This window comes from Arachis stenosperma, chromosome 8, assembly GCF_014773155.1.
Source record: "Arachis stenosperma cultivar V10309 chromosome 8, arast.V10309.gnm1.PFL2, whole genome shotgun sequence".
In the NCBI taxonomy this organism is placed as follows: domain Eukaryota; kingdom Viridiplantae; phylum Streptophyta; class Magnoliopsida; order Fabales; family Fabaceae; genus Arachis; species Arachis stenosperma.
The window spans coordinates 34,830,213-34,847,146 of NC_080384.1; the positions used below are offsets into that span (position 1 = coordinate 34,830,213).

At 32.4% G+C, this 16,934-nt stretch overlaps 2 protein-coding genes across 7 annotated transcripts; one reads left to right on the forward strand and one right to left on the reverse strand.

Annotated features, from left to right (window-relative positions):
- The first annotated feature begins 5,920 nt into the window (after window positions 1-5,920).
- LOC130946928 (putative E3 ubiquitin-protein ligase RING1a) lies at window positions 5,921-11,569 on the forward strand. Of its 3 annotated transcripts, none has more exons than XM_057875827.1 (10): window positions 5,921-6,363; window positions 6,511-6,553; window positions 7,901-7,959; window positions 9,110-9,191; window positions 9,345-9,465; window positions 9,548-9,589; window positions 9,805-10,317; window positions 10,435-10,542; window positions 10,777-11,004; window positions 11,084-11,569. In XM_057875827.1, the coding sequence occupies exons 1-10, from the start codon at window positions 6,018-6,020 to the stop codon at window positions 11,111-11,113; spliced, it is 1,572 nt and encodes a 523-aa protein (XP_057731810.1). In that variant the 5' UTR covers window positions 5,921-6,017; the 3' UTR covers window positions 11,114-11,569. The 3 variants fall into 3 exon arrangements, with proteins under 3 accessions (XP_057731810.1, XP_057731812.1, XP_057731813.1); XM_057875829.1 differs by having other exon boundaries at window positions 5,921-6,351; XM_057875830.1 differs by having other exon boundaries at window positions 5,921-6,303.
- Window positions 11,423-15,010, reverse strand: LOC130946929 (protein TPX2-like). Of its 4 annotated transcripts, none has more exons than XM_057875833.1 (13): window positions 14,806-15,010; window positions 14,381-14,442; window positions 14,249-14,305; window positions 14,043-14,153; window positions 13,794-13,952; window positions 13,027-13,182; window positions 12,803-12,931; window positions 12,600-12,683; window positions 12,436-12,516; window positions 12,224-12,348; window positions 12,004-12,112; window positions 11,735-11,829; window positions 11,423-11,663 (listed from the first exon to the last, which is right to left on the reverse strand). In XM_057875833.1, exons 1-13 carry the CDS (start codon window positions 14,849-14,851, stop codon window positions 11,552-11,554), a joined length of 1,326 nt encoding a protein of 441 aa, XP_057731816.1. In that variant the 5' UTR covers window positions 14,852-15,010; the 3' UTR covers window positions 11,423-11,551. The 4 variants fall into 4 exon arrangements, with proteins under 4 accessions (XP_057731816.1, XP_057731817.1, XP_057731815.1 ...); XM_057875834.1 differs by having other exon boundaries at window positions 13,027-13,131; window positions 14,381-14,451; window positions 14,806-14,991; XM_057875832.1 differs by having other exon boundaries at window positions 11,423-11,657; window positions 14,381-14,451; window positions 14,806-14,991.
- Between the last annotated feature and the right edge of the window lie 1,924 nt (window positions 15,011-16,934).

Here is a 16,934-nt window from a genome sequence, read left to right on the forward strand (position 1 = left end):
AACCAAAAAATAATATATTGAGAAAGTTTTAGACTTTTAACTCTATAATCAAGACCAACCACAATTCAAATCAGAAAAGAAATAATTTAGACAAAAAAATAAAAAAAAATAATTGATGATAAATGATAATATGTTTTTTCAATATAGCGAATCGATTATTGGATATTGCCATATTGGGCAACGCATAATATATAATAATTATATAGTGATTACATGAAGCAGGAGGCTACAAAATCTACTGTACAGTACACACTTGAGCTTTACTGGATTTGATTTTCGAACCATCAGTAAAATTGATCCCTGTTTGGCAGGTATATGTTGACTTTTTTATTGGTTACTTCTTTATTTCTTCATAAATCGCCGCAATTTGAGTCTTAATTTATTATTAGTTAATAGTTATAAGTACTTTTTCATTATGATGGATGCGTGAGGAGATGTAGTCATGTCTCTAGACAAGGTCAAAGTTCCTCGGCCCTGAACCTTAACTCGATCATTTCACCTTGAAAAGAAAATGATAAAAATTTTAATTAATCGACAGAAAAAGCTTAATCATTGAGCGTAAGATAATAATTGTTTATGAAATATATATATGTGACCAAAATTAGTTTATGAGAACAGATTTATATAACCCTGAATTATATATATCGAAAACCGTCTATGCTCACCTCTTCTATGCCCTCTCACTCCCTAGGATAACAAAAAGATTTTTTAACTGGGTGAAACTATCTAGCTTCTTTTGGTTTAGTTCAATTTCTGGTTCTTAATTAATTAGTTTAGTATTATTAATTAATTAATTAATCCGTATTTAGCCTTACCTGATAAAAAATAAATTTAAATCTAAACTATTTTAAAAGTTCACATTTTTTAATAAAACAGACTCGTATTTATGAAATAGTTTGTTTGATCTATTAGACTCTGTTAAAATATATAATACATAATTTTATTATATTAAAAAATATAATAGTAAAAACTTAAACTTATATTATTTATTTTATTTAAAGACTTTTATTCATTATACTATTTGCTTCTTTAATTACATATATACTTTTTTTAATATTTAATATCTTTGATTTTATTTGATTATTTATTTATTTTACTATTTTTATATTTTTTAAATTATTAGACTTTTTAACAAGTTTTAAATTAAATCAAGTTTGTCAACAGATTAAATTTAGTACTCAGTAAATAATTTGTAATAAATTATAGATTTTTTCTGATGACTTTACTATTTTTTGGTGACTAATTATAGATTACATCCAGATTAATAAATTTTATTGTAAACCTAATCTATTAAGAATAAAACTTAATATGACATATTTCCACCTATAATAATCAATTGTATATAAATAATATGTGATATTACTTATTGGATAATAATAATAAGTTGGTCTAACTTGCTTTATTATTATTATTTTTATAACACTTCTTATATTATTAATTTTTATTTCTTTTTTGCACTCTAATAAGCATTTTCTCACCTTTCTGAGGAGACAAAAGTATTTTACTTAATCAACTTAACCACAACTAATTTTCTCCAAGTAATTAATACTTTAATTCTTTTGTTAATTTGTTTTTCAATTGATCCTCTAATTGAAAAACTAAGGAAATTGTAACTCCTTTTTGATCTTGACATTAAAATATTTATTCAATTTACTTCATTTAATAGTTAAGATGATGGCCAAAAACTTTTTAAATAATATATGATTATATATTCGAAGTTAAACTTATAATATTTTTTTAATTTTTGGCTCTTTTTGAATATTGTGTTGAGACAGAAATACAAATAGAAAACAACAATTTAGAGATAAAATTGTGTTTGAATGTAAAAGATAGAGATAAATTTATGGTTTTAAGTAAAATTTATTTTCATTTTAAATCTTGGGATAAATAGATAAAATACGGCTGAAAAAATATTATATTTTATCAATACCATATATTCTTCTATTCTTATAAACCTTATGATGATTCTTTTATACCATTTTAATAATTTTTTACTGTTATTGTCATTATCGTTATTGCCGCCAAAACCACCACAAACCTCTCTACAAATACTTTTTTGAAAAAAGGATAAAAATGTTTTTTTATATTTTTTTGTGAACATTTTTACCCTAACAATTGAAAACTAATTTTAAGTTTCTGACGTTCTTAAAAGTTGGACGGATCAGTCCTTCCATCCAAATGTTTCCGTCAGGCTCAACGAAAAAGTCTGACGTGGCTCCTGTAATACTTGTCACGCGTATGCATGACACACACATATGCGTCGCCATGAATTCAGCAAATCTTCATTTCTTTATGAATTCTCCACTTTGCATGCTTTTTTCCATTTCTTTCAAGGCATTCTTGCCTTCAAAACTTTAAATCACTCAAACAAATATATTAAGGCATCGAAGTAAATTAAATTTAACTCTAACCCCATTACAACCCTTAAAAAGACCTCTTGATATGTGTATTCATGCATTGAATATATGTTGATTAGTAGAAGAAGAGCAAGTTTTAGAAAGCAAGATTAGTAAAGAATTGAGAGAATCGACCCTCAAACACTAGAGAGATTAGAGTGCAAACACTTCCAATGAGGGTTCAATACTCAATCCCTTGTTTCCTGCTTTCACGAGCTTTCTTCTTGCAAGTATATTTATACTTCATTTTGAGATTTGAATTAGTGGAATTCATAAATCATCATACTATCTTAACCCTACTTGTTCATATATGTTCTTGGAGATTGATTCATTTTTAACCAAGTAGGTAGACGCATTTTGCATATTAGTTGATGAACCACAAGAATTTAGCATGAGGACATGCTAATGTTTAAGTGTGGGAAAGTTGATGAATCACAATTTTATGGTTTATATTGTATTAAATTTGGTGGATTATCAACTTTTTCCACATTTATTCACTAAAATAGTATGGTTTTGTGAATTTCTCCTAAGTGTGCTTAATGATTGAAAATATACTTTCTAGAATATTAAATTGCTAAATTTAATTTACTTTTCTCCCATTTGATACCTTGATATGTTTCTTTGAGTGATTTAAAGTTTTGAAGGTTAGAATGGTTTGAAAGAAATGAAAAAAAAAAGGCATGCAAAGTGGAGAATTCATGAAGAAATGAGGATTTGCTGAATTCATGGCGAGCGTATGCGTACGCATGACAAGCATTACGGGAGCCACGTCAGACTTTTCCGTTGGGTCTGACGGAGGCATTGGACGGAGGAACTGACCAGTCCAACTTTAGCGTTTGTTTTCAGGTACTGAGACAGAGACTGAGAGACTGAGACTCAGTATCGTGTTTGTTAGTTCAGAGACTGGTACTAAAATTTCTGTCTCTGTCTCCAAAATTTCAGTATTTCAGTACCTCCAAAAAGTAAGGACACAGGGGACTGAAATTTTTAGAGATGGAGACTGAAACTTTAATAACATTTTATACCTAAAATACTTTCATTTCAATTAATTAATTCCAATTTTACCCTTTATGCAAATTAATTTAGAGTTTCATTCTTGTTTCAATTCCTGTCTCTCATTTTGCACCAAACAGAATACTGAGATTTGTTTCAATCCCTGTCTCTTAGTCTCTGTCTCTCAGTTTCAGTCTTTCTGTTTCTGTCTCTCCACCAAACGCTACCTTAAGGACGTCAGTGACTTAAAAGTATTTTTTAATGGTCAGGAATGAAAATGTCCGTGGAAAAAAAGGTCAGAAACCTATTTGTCCTTTTCTCTACTTTTTTTTCTTCTAAAGTTAAGGGTGATACTTGAATTCAAGATTTTTAAGTGAAAATCAAAAAATTATACCATTTGAATTATAGTTCATTAATTTTTTATGCATACTCTTGTTCCCAACTTTTTTTTATCTCTAAATAAAAATAGATTTGTTTTTAGTATGAATGATGTTATTGAATCTATTAATTTAATTTAAAATTTATTATTATTATTTAAAGTGAAGACTAAAAAATTATTGCAGAAAAAAGAGACTAATAATAATAACGAAAAAGAAGATATAAATAAAAAGATATTTTATAATCATCTATCTTATATTACCTCTAAATAAATATAAAGATGTTCGGTTGTTCGGGTCCAAAACGGATTTGGTCCTACGAAGTTCGAGAGTTGATGGGTGGTTAGACGCCTAGTTTGGGCGAGCTTCGGAGGACAAGTGAGCGAGACTCTTCCGAGCTGACGAGAAGGGAGAAGCCACCTGTAAGGACTCCAACGCTTAAGTCAGTGTCTATATAAGAGGTGACAATTAGAATAATGTGAATGATATACCAGTAAAACCCTCCTCTTATATAATCTGTATTAGAGTGGTCCTACATATACAGATTCTCTTTTTTAAAAATTTTCTTTTTAATTGTCCAAAAATTCTAATAAGGTAGAAGAGTAAAATAAGTTGGCGAATCAAAAAATCTGTTAAATAGACTCTCAAAGAACATTCGAACTCGAATTACTTGTGAGCTAGATCGAAACAAAAGACTTTTTTTAATTTATCTTTATTTCGCGCTTTATATTTCTGCCTTACGAACCCAAAATATATATATATATATATAAAAGCAGCCAAATTTGTGTCTAATTTCTAATTTTAAAATGTCTTTCTTTCACTCCATTTTATTATTAATTTTTGCATTAAATTATAGGAATAATTCATAGCTTTGCCGTCTTTTGTTAAAAAAAAAAATTAATTGCTCTTCAAATATCATTTTGATTGATGTGTTTCAAAACAAATAGACAATAATAATATTAATTATACTATATGTACACTAAAATTATTTATTAATATATATTATATATAAATATATAATGACTAATTTTAATAATTAATTTTAAAATATAAATAATACTTTTGTATATATATTCCGTGAAATACAAAAGAAAATATACACACTTTTGAATTAAAAAAAAAATTCACATAAGCAACCCCCATCATATTAAGAAGCAAAGAAAATAAAAGTCAGAGATGAGAGAGTAATGTGGGATGCATTAACATTTAACTAGAAAAGGAAAACAAAAACAGAGCAACCAAAGTATGAAGAAAGAGGAGAACATATGGTGGTCGAAATGACGAAAAAGGGCCCAAGACACCACCTCCACCCACCGGCCACCGAGCCGCTACTATATGCCTCCTTTACTTTCCTTCTTTATCTTCTGCTGTTCTCAGAAATTTCTTTTCTTATACACTATCTATGCATAGGAATTTTATATTTATTTTTCCTTAGAAAAATAGTTTTTATTACAATAATAATTAATTTTAATATAAACTGATATAAAATATTCCACCTCAACAATTAGTTATATTTTATAAGAAATCTTAGGTAATTAATTATTTTTATATTTATCCTGTATCTGAATTAATATTAGTCAATTTTTCAATTTGTTTATTAAAAATGTGAGTAACATTTTTCTTCAGATTTGAATATTATAAATATGTAGTTATCTTATAAAAAAAGTTGAGTGAGAATTCTCAAATAATTGAACACAAATGTCTTTAATAGCTAAAAACATTTTTTGGTTTCGAGCAAATTATATATTATATAAGTAAATTTTAGAATAGTTATTAATAAATTAAATTCTTTTCCATTTTATCAGTAATAAATATTGAAAAATAAAATTTTGACATATTATTATTAGACAAAATCAAAATTTTCTATACATCTTTTTTGTTTTACCCGAAAAGCTTATATCCAAATATGCATACAAGTTAACTCATGAATAACCTAACCAAACGATAATAACACTTTAATTTTGTTTACGAGGGTGTGTACTGTGTAGTAGTGTAATGCAGTGTAGTAATACTATAATTACGATTATATTAGTATTAAATCAAGACTAATAAAAACGAAGATAGACGCAATTAAATACTTACATGAAAAAAGAAAAATAAAAAAAATTGCAATATATAATGATAGCAAAGCGAAAGAAAGCAGAGAAGGAGACCCAAACCAAAATCTCCAATCTCATTCTGCTTCTTTGCTTCTTCGCTTCTCTTCTCTGCGTTCTCTTCTCTGCTGCATCGAACCAAAGAGGATTCAGCAATGCCTGCGCAGAAGCGCCCTTACCCTGACACTCTCGACGACGCCGACGACTCCTCCAACCACCTCTTCCCGCATCGCCACCCCAAGCACCACCGCGACCGCACCCTCAAGCCCCACCATCCAGATGAAGATGCTGCTGGAGCCCACAAGGAAGAGGACGAGCAAGAACAAGAGCAAGGGGATGCTGAGCAAGAAGATGAGGAAGATGAGCAACAAGGAGCAGAAGAAGAAGATGATGATGAAGAAGAAGAAGAAGAAGAGGACGATGACGAAGATGAAGATGAAGGTGAGGGAGATGAAGAAGATGAAGAAGAAGGGAAACACAACGACGAGGGTAAACCCGATGGTTACGTGTTATCATCCTTTCTTCTTCGTGATTTACGTGCATCTTATTATTTTCGTGTTTCTTCAACTGGGTCCTCGCGCTTTTGCTACTTCGTAATTCTTCTGTTTTCTCAAGGTGTTCATTTTGTTCTTTGTTGGTTGTTTTCAGATTCTGACGACACCCCATCTTCGGATTCTGAAGAAAAACCAGAGTACGAACTCCATTTGTCTAGTGCATTGCTTCAAAACTTGTGCTTTTCTCTGCTTCCTTTTCTTCTCTTTTTCCCCCAGATTCATGTTGCTAATCGATGTGTCTCTGTTTTGGGGTGCTGGGTTGGTGTGAATTTCGCATCTTGTGTTCTTCTTCCTTTGATTTTGGACGCTTCTGATGTGGGTTCCCTCTTCCCACTGTAGAAGGGGGTTGCTCTAAGATTCCTTTTTTCACTTTTCTGTGTTATTTGAGCTGAAATGTGTGTGTTTTCCGAATCTACCCCTTTTGATTCGTCTTAGCTCGTTTGCATGCTTGCATTTTCGTCTTGTTGGTGCATTAGACTAGCTCATTGGTTGCATAATCGAACAACGTTTGTTATTTTGGCGTGGACTTTTGTTCCTTTGTTCAAGGCATGGATTTGTAGTGTTGTTATGCATAGGGTGGGATTGAACTTCGAGATCTCCTTCATGGCATGAAGGAGGTGTATGAATACTCTTGCTTTATGAATTATGTTAACATTCATATTGTAGGTGGAGTTCTAGTGGGTGGTGTGCATCAGAATGTTCTAAGTAGTGGCTTCTTTACTCCACAAGTTGTGTGGGGAAAGTTTAAAACTAAGTCTTTTGAAGCATTATCATCTGTCACTTGCCATGTACCTGTGGTCAAAATTCTATAGGCTCACAAGGTTCCCTGTAATGCCCTGTAGTTCATGATCTGTGCTGGTACTTGAATTGCTTTTCCATGTTATAGTAACCTGTTAAAGCATAACATAAAACAGCGTACTTGCTTTCTGAATTTGGAGATACTTGTCCAAAGTTGTCAAAGGTGAAATGCATGTGGGATACCATGTTGTAAGTTAAGTTGGGCCACAATGTGCTTGTATCTCAGAAGAAACGACTTAACATTATAAAAGACGAAAATACTGAAGAAGAAAATACCCAACATTTCGACTCCTTTGCATTATGTCATAGTATAAAATATCCCTAAGCTGCTTGCTGTGACATTATGACTGTTTTACCCCTTTTGTATAACAGCTAGGAAGTTAGATAGCTTTTGGTGTTATTACTGTTTCAGTGTTTTGTGAAAAGTGGCTGGTGAGTTATAAATTTCTTCCAGCTTAGAGAATTTAGATGATCAAGGTGGGCAGTGCCTGTGATATAGCATTAACTGTGTCTTTAAGTCTTAACTATTAGAAAGCTGCTAAATTTGTTGTAACATTTTCATAACTTGCTGAATTATGACTGTTCTAACTACCCAATTGGTGGGTATCAGTCATAAATCCCATATGAAAATGTTCTTTCTATCACTTGTATGTAAATATGTTCTTATCATCTTGTTCTTTTCGCAGATTTGTGTTTGTAGAACTTCTGGAAATTCGTAAGGATGTCCAGTGCCCAATTTGCCTTGGTATGTTTGGTTTTCACTTTTTGGGTCTTAAGTATGGTGTTAAATTCTGTGTGGGATTATATTTTGCTACCGGAAAGATGTGCTGGGAGCTCTAGTATTTCATTTAATTCTATGTGCACAACAACATAAAATAGAAAGTTGTGTTTTTCACGAACACTAAGTGTGATGGAAAGTCTCCTATGCTAATACTGCTTTAATCTTTTGCTAGAAGGAGAGGTGATGGCTTAATATATGTTATTTTCATAGATACCTGTTGATTTATTATTGTATATTGATCTTGTGCAACTAGGTGATCATGAACCTTTTAACAATCCTTAGTGGTTTCTTTTTCTCTATTGTTGCTGATATTGCTTACTAATACTAGCATTTTAGCTTCATCTCCTAAGAGTGCCAAACTGCCAATTGTAGTTTTGTAAAGCGAACAGAATTGTTGAACTATCTTTTCTGAGATTACTATAGAGGGACAATAGCCACTTAGCCAGCCTGTTGAAATACCTATATAGTCTATATATAACAGAGGGATGCATTCATGCATGCATTTTCGAGAGTATAATGAATGACTTGAGCAGTTGAGTTAATGAGTTGGATACAATCAAGAGACATGTGCATGTCAGCGATGTTTGATCAAGTATCAATTGTGGGTTTTGAGGTGAGGAACTCAACTTTTAGTGCATATAATAACCATTGTCTTTGTAGCTGCCCTAGATTCTGAGTGATACTTAAGGTTCATAATAGTGCTTACACAAGTTCTTAGGTACATCTTTCTATGTGAAATTTTGTTTATAAAAGGAAAGATCCCGAAGATTGAAAACCTAAATACTGAAATGGAGAAACAAAAAAGTAAACTCATTTCTATATACGGGGCATATTAGTTTAATTAACATAGGAAATTTGCATATTTTACTGGATTTGGATTCTATAAAATAATGAATTAATAATAGTCAATCAATGGTGAGATTGAAACATAACCAAAGGATCCAAATCCTATTTTATTTGTTCTCAATTTGGTATTTAAATGTTTACCAAATGTAAATGCTTTTTTCGAAAAAAAATTGTTGGTACCTATATTCTTAGTTATGGTTTTAACTTTTAACAGGTTTAATGATGGTGAACTTATCCTATTAAACTAACAAAGTATTTGCTTCAACAGGCATTATTAAGAAAACAAGAACTGTCATGGAATGCTTGCACCGGTTTTGCAGGGAATGCATTGACAAGTCAATGCGACTTGGGTAGGTCACATGAAGCAATTCCAGGGTTTTTGTTTATGTAATTTGCTTCCAATACATGCAATCAATCTAAACCCTTCTTGCCTCCCGTGTACTCGTCACAAAACACAAGATATAATCTCTGTATGCAGACTCATCATTCATGTATTATCTCAGGAACAATGAATGCCCTGCTTGCCGAACACATTGTGCTAGTCGCCGTTCTTTGAGAGATGATCCGAAATATGATGCCCTTATTGCTGCTTTATATCCAGATATTGAGAAGTATGAGGAAGAGGTATGAGTTGACCTGTTTACTATGTATTTTGACCATGTGTAAAAAATTGACTAGTGCTACTAAGACGGTTGCTTTATTATAGGAGCTTGAATTTCGTGAAGAGGAGAAGAACCGCAATAAGCAGGTAAATATTTATTGGCTGAACATTTCTAAACATGCTTTCAGATTTTAGGCATGTTCACAATAACTAAACTAGTAATCCCACTTTTTTATTGTTTGACATTGAATTATTGCCTATCTGCATGGCTGCCATCACATGCCAACTCCTCAATTACATAATTCCTTGCATTTGCAATAGTACCTTATTCCTGGTGTCATTTAATAACTTCTTTCTGACAGATTCAAGCTTCAATTGCAAAAGTTGTTCAACGGCAGTCTGAAGCACTAGTTAAGAGACGTAAAGATTCACCAAGTGTTTTCGTGACAAGATCCCAGCGAAATCAACGAAATGCTTCTAGGAGACAAAATCAAGTGATTGATATTCAAGGATCTGAGGATAATGAGGAGGAAAATGACAACAACGAAAAGGACTCATCATCTGCTGATGAGCGGGGTACAGAGGCGAGGCAAAGAAGGAGAAAGAGATGGACCAGAGTTCGCACCTCTCAGCCCTCATCATCAATGGCAAGTCCTGATGGTGGATGTGCAGAAAGTGACTTGGATAACGGTAGAGAAAATCGAGGACTTTCAAGGCAGGTGTCAAAACCTCGAAAACTTACATGGGGAAGGGGTGGATTTAGAAGTCACACAAGGCATGGAAGTGGCAGTGGTAGTATTAGCAAAAGCTATCGCAGTAGTCGGGTGTCTAAGATGGTTGATTTTCTCCGAAACTTGGATGAGAATGCTGATGAGGTACAGATCTCCCCTCTTTTAATAAATCTATAGGCGTCAAATGTTATTGCTGAGTGCAACTTTGTTATGATTTCTTAATTCAGTTTTGTTCAAGATCCTTTATATTCTTATTGGCAGTTAGATATCCATCTCATGCTTTATTCTCTGGGCAAACGAGGCGCACCAAGTTTGGAGAAGCCACACCTTTGCTGTCGCCCAACTTTGTCTGTCAAGAACCTTTGCGAAGTGAGATGCTCCTTTGTTTTAGTCACTTGTTTATGACAGCAAATTATTCTGATTTGATTGATTTAAAATTTATTTATTCTTCTAGTAGAAGGCCTAGTATTAACATATAGGTTCTATTATTTTCTGTGATCTCTTCCCAAAGAAAATGATTGCATCTTATGCTTTTTGTTAATGAGACAATTTAATTGCCTTATGATGATTGTCTAATACTTGTTTAAAATTTCTTTTGCAAAGTATGTTGCTCGCCAAACACCTGTGCCTGTTGAAGAAGTTGAGATATTGGCAGTTAAAGGATGCAGTGGCACAGAATTCGACAAGTCAACTGATGAGACTTCATCCTTGATATGTGATGAGCTAACAACTCTGGTTATAGATCCGTCTAAATATGAACTAGAAATTTTGCAGGGAGATGAATCTTTAGCAGGGATTAGATCTAAATGCATATCTAAAAGGGAGCATTTGGTGAGTCTTAATGTGGTTTTATTAACTGTTATTATTTCAAGCATCAAACCTAATTTCCCCTCGTTTTCTGCTGTTTCAGATTCTGGCATACAGGCGGAAAGGGGTATAGTCACGCTGAACTTTTTTTCCTTTGTATATAGCAAGGACAAATTGTCTAAGTTGTTCTCCCTCCCCCAACCAAGAAACTATAGTATACTAAATTATATGACCCTTTGAAAAGGTTTATGCAAGCCTGAAGGTGTCATAAATAAACTTTAGATAAAATATTAGTTACAGTTTTATTTGGTAAGGAGTTTTATTTAATTTTCATGATGGACACAAAATTCGGCATTGTATTCAAATCCATCGGTATGGTTGGAGTGATTGTTGTTAGCACCTCTGCACTTGTTATAATAGATTCATAGTTTTCATTGTGGAAATGAATATTTTAATGAGAAAATGATTGGTATTTTGTATTTGGGAACATTAATTAAGATATATTACAAACTGATATGACACTAGAATTTGAAATTGTTGTCAAATTCACGTCTACTAGATGCTCTCTCCATCATCTCATGGTGGCAGCAGGACTTGAAACTACAATGGCATTTGATATCTTGTTTTTGGCTACATGCAAATTTGGCGACTCGGGATTTGTTGTATCCTTAGCAGACCTATTGCTTCATACAACACAACTCATTGTCAGATGTTTTAAAAGTGGTAGAAAACAAAGAATTAATTTTGCACATACTTATTGGGAAAGAAAGGATGGTCAAATTTTGGAGTTGGCATCACATGAGAAACCATTGACCTTGTCAGATGATTCAGTGCCTTTTCTTCCTCTCTCTGCATGCATCACATATCACACTACCTTGCTTAGATCACTATCAAGTGGTAGATGAAGAAAAACAAAGAATAAATTGAAGACTATACTATAGAGTATAAGAACTAGAACTAAAATAGCTACCATGGTCTATGATATATAGTTAGGAACGCACGAATACGAAGACTTAAAGTCACCTTCTCATTAAATTGGGCTTTAGACATAGCCCAATTCTCCGAATGTAGACTGAACTCTTGAACTTGGGTAAGGGGTTTACGAACTTTATCTGTAACTGGGAATGGATCCCTGCAGGCAAAATCCACAATTCCACATCCATGATGTATGAGAATATAACAAATTAACAATTCTTCATAGACACAAAAGAAAGTGAAACCTAATACTATTAATGTTACTCACTCTTCTCTCTTCACCATTAGTTGTTCCTCCATTTCTTGTTGCAGTTCTATCTCATGTCTAACTAGGGAGTCCAATTGGAATGGTTCTGGTTTAGTGCACTGCTTAGATTCAAGTTTTTGAGATTCCTGCATATCATGATATCAGTAATTTCGTACTGCTAATTCTTAGTATCTAGAGATTAATGAGACACCAAATTGAAAAAACTTCTTTACTTGAGGATAGTCATTGGTATAAGGGTATGGCTTATGCAGAAGTTCCATATGATGTTTCTTCTCTTTCCGGTCACCTCTCTCCTAACATAGAGAAAAATTGCAATTGTTATAGCATAACCGGATCATTGCATAGATCCTTCCAAACAAAAGGGAATGTAATGAACCTCAGTGTGGAGATGGAATGGCTTTGGAATTGTGTTTCTGGTAACTGGTTTGTTTTTACAAGTACTTTCAGACCTAAAATAAAACTGCAACATAAGAACACAAAGGATGAGTTGATGATAGAACATGCATCCTTATTTCTTAAATCAAGTAGAGTTAACTGAAGCTTTGGGAAGTAGATGGTTTGATTTCAAATCTAGATTACCAAATCAGACAAATCAGCCATGGCAGGTGGTGGAATCCTGTCATTTGTTGCAAAGTGAAATTCTTGAGGTACAGTGACTTGTTTCTTGGCATGATAGTGTAGTCCAATGTCTCCTTTACTTTCAAAGATCTAATGAAATAAGAGAGAGATTATTTTTGTTTAGTGCTAAAGGATAAAATGAGAATAATGAAGTTAATTAACATTCTCAGTCGGTAGCCTTTTACCTTCTTATTTAGAGGCCTTGCCTTAAATTTGGGTTTTCTTGCAAGCTTTTCTAGCTCTAATTCTACTGAACTTTTCATCTTTTGTGGCCGGGCACGTAGTGATGTCTGAAATGTAGGTGTTTTAGGCTCTGTAAGAACAGGTTTCCATGGATTCTCCTAATACAAAAAAATAAAATTGATGAATAGCAAGTCAAGGATCAAAGTGATGTGTCTCATATGTAGAACTTTTTGTTTGGTAGCTTTGGTGAATGCTGGGTATACCTTGAAGCACTAGATTAATATATGTTGAGAAGTAATGTTAATTTTGGAAAAAAGAGAAGCAGCCAAATATTTACGGTAGTGTGCTAGATATGTAACTTAACCTTCATTAGGAGTAAAACAATCCTTTCAGGAGAAATTTTCCTTTCATATACTTAGAGAGATTGGAAAGTTATACTATATTAGTATTTCTTGTTTATCCTTATTTTTGCAAAGATCTCTTCTCCTCCTATCTTCTTTTGCTCTTCACTCAACAAATTTATTCTTTCATCAAGAGAAGAAAAAGTATCAAACATCAAAGTTTAGTAAATGACTGATGAATACTTCCGTTAATCGAAACATCAAATTTTGCATAAATAAAAGCTTAGTCCTACGGTATGTGATTTATCTTCTTTTTTTTTGTGTAAAAAGGAGGAAATGGGAGCGTTAATTCTTGAGAATTTTGCACTCTTAAAAAATTATATTTATAAGTAAAAACAAAGTATGGGCGAAAGAGAAGAATGAAGTACCTTCTTATTCAGTGGTTGAGCCTTGAATTTTGGCATTCTAGGAACCATTTCTTGATCAAGATCAGTAGTACTCCTTACACTTGCTGAGGCAACAGCCTGATCTGTCTTGAATCCAGGATCTTTAGGCCTTGGTTTCATCTGTTTCTGAGCAGCACTTCCCTGAATCATAAGTCAAAACTATAAGAACATCTACTCACATGGTGCAACAAAAGAAGAAAACAGAATGGACAATAGAGGAATAAAACAAACCTTCACGGCATTTATCTGCATTTTACTATTACTTGAAGATATGTTTGTGTTGCCATTGGTCACACCCAATGGCAACTTACGAGGCAAATTTTGAGGTTCCACATACAGAATCTGGTTATATTTTTGAGGAGTTATACTTTAGTTAGGGCACAAATATGAGAGAAAAGTTATTTGAAACAGTGAAACACACAAATAAAGACATCGACCTGTCTAGCTTTGCCTCCTTCCAACTTCTGCCTCTTAATAGCTTGGTTCTCATATACCTGAAATATAGATTACTGATTTTTGAAACATTTTGATAAACACACTAATTAATCAAATTTGAAAGTAACCTTTACCTTGTGCATTTTCTCAGCTTCACCAAAATCACGCAGGCTATTATCGGTTCTAGGCTTAAATGCTGGAACAACTTGAAAAATCCAGAAAAAGCTTAACCAAGTAATTTACTTCATACAAGATAAATAGAACAATAATTGACTATGTCGATCAATCTCAAGTGAGAGACTCTAATTAAGATATAGGTCAAGTAGTTTTTCTCTTAACAAACTAGGATGAAAAGTATCTAAGTAAATTAACTTATTTGGCATTTCAAACAATTCATGATGAAAGTCTAACAAAAAAATAAAGTAGATCATCTGTTTCTAAATCATCATGTCTAAATCCAGTTCTGAATGAGAGTTCATTCATGACTGTATTACAAATTTCATTGCATTTCTACTCTTCATTTCATCAAAGAAAGCAAGAAGAAGAAGAAGAAACGTACGAGAGGTGGCTACTATGATGGTGGCGCCGCCAGTTTCCACCGCCATTTCGGATTCGGGTGTTCGCAGGTTCAAATTTTTTGGCAAGTGAAGTAAATTGTTGGAAGCTTCAATAATATAATTAGTAAAATAAAATGAAAATAATAAAAAACGAGAATTTGCAGAGAGAGAGAGAGAGAGAGCGAGAGGGAGAGGGAGAAAGTGCAACGTTTGTAATGGAAAAGGAGAAAATGAGAAGAACATGAACATAACCGTTCAAGTTAGTTCAACTTCTAACGGCTATTTTGTCACGCTCCATGAGACACGCGCCTTCAAACGATGTCGTTTTCCCCTCGAATATGTGTAACAAACCGAAAATAGCTTTTATTCTTTAACTTTAACGTACTTACAAATCACATCTGGACTCTTATATGATTATTTATACATTGATTAGTAAAAGTAATTATTATTTTTAGATAATACATGTATGTAAAAAAAATTAATCATACTACGTATACACAAAAAATAAATCATTAAATCAACTATTTATATAGAATATATATTATAATACAAAATATATACTAAAATAAATTTAACACTATATGTATTTATATATAAATATATGATAACTGATTTTTAATATAGAAGTAGTAATTTTTTTAAAAGCAAAAACATCATAATTAAATTCTTAATTTATTGTAACTTAATAATACTAATAATAATAATTTTAAGCGTTTGTTGGTTTTTTCTTTAAATGTTACCAAAAAACGTTTTTTAATGAAAAATAATTTTACACTATTACTAATTACAATCAATAATTCTCTTAATTAAAAAGAAAAAAAAAGTAAACACTTCTCATATGCACAACCCTACAAATTAATATATTTTAAAGAATCTTTTAAATAAAAGATAAATAATAGATTATGAGCTAGCAGGAGTTCTTTTCCGTGGGAAAACAGAACAAAAATTCTTAACATATTTCCACAATTCATGGACCACGATACTTGCACATGCATTTTTCTTAGGTTTACACCTGAAAAGAATAGCTACTACAACATTATTACGTACTTGAATAAGATATATATACTGGATCTGTATATATTTATTATAGTTTGATCTTCAAAAGCATCATTATTATTGTGTATATATGATGCAAAACATAGGGGTTGAAGGTGCTTTTGTTAGTGTTATTGTTATGTTGATGATATGCAGATCAGAAATGATTGTAATAATTTCAAGGGAACCATGTGATATAGTGTACTGGGATTTTGTGACATGCGTTAGGTACCTTGCAGGTTATGAATCAGAACCAACCAAGCATTGCTGTGAAACTGTGGCCACACTCAACAAGGAAGATAAGCAATACACCGAACGAATTTGTCAGTGTATTGAGGACTTGGCAAAGGGCATTCGCATCAAATTTGATTTGGAACGCATTCAATTTCTCCCTGATAGATGTCACATGCCTATCACTTTCCCCATTTCTAATGACTTCAATTGCTCCATGTAATTAATTAGTTCATTCATCAAATCTGTCTTAGCTTAATCGTTTTAATTATAATTATGTCACTGCTAATTATATATATATAACGAGGTGTTGTTTTATTTTGCAGCATCCAATCAACGGCAAATTGGAAGGGCAAATTAAATGTATAAGACAGACAGAGATTATCTCTATCTTTCAAAGTGTATAATCGCTCTCATACTCATAGAAACTGGAATCCAATTATTTTGATATTATTCAATTACAATAATCAAGTGTGAAAGTGATGCAAACATTTCACGTTACGTTCATGAAAGATACGGAATCCCAGTAAGCAATTTAACGATTCAGTGTGTAATTATATTCTGGCACATCAATCAGCAACGAAATAAGGATTTTTTTTCCCCTTTCTCTTCTTTAATTTATTGAAGTGACACTTCCATCTGATGAATTTAGTATTTTCGTGTCTATCTATATCCTCCTGTATCTTTTAAAAATTAATGTCTCGCTAAACCAAACAGCAGATATGTTCACTATATCCATGTTTCATTGAGATATAATTAAACATCAACCAAAAACTATCATTGTATGTTATAAGGGACCTTTTTTATTTGTGATGTATCTAATTAAACCTAAAAATGGTAGCATTTGAAAAAGTCAGAAATGTAT

Coding starts and splice junctions, on each gene's coding strand:
- LOC130946928 (XM_057875827.1), top strand. CDS start 6,018: ATGCCTGCGCAGAAGCGCCCTTACCCTGACACTCTCGACGACGCCGAC. Junction 9,590..9,804: donor AGAAGAACCGCAATAAGCAG/GTAAATATTTAT, acceptor TCTTTCTGACAG/ATTCAAGCTTCAATTGCAAA. Junction 10,318..10,434: donor TGGATGAGAATGCTGATGAG/GTACAGATCTCC, acceptor TCTTATTGGCAG/TTAGATATCCATCTCATGCT.
- LOC130946929 (XM_057875831.1), bottom strand. CDS start 14,851: ATGGCGGTGGAAACTGGCGGCGCCACCATCATAGTAGCCACCTCTC. Junction 14,452..14,805: donor CATCATAGTAGCCACCTCTC/GTACGTTTCTTC, acceptor GGATTTTTCAAG/TTGTTCCAGCATTTAAGCCT. Junction 12,517..12,599: donor CATTCCATCTCCACACTGAG/GTTCATTACATT, acceptor TCTCTATGTTAG/GAGAGAGGTGACCGGAAAGA.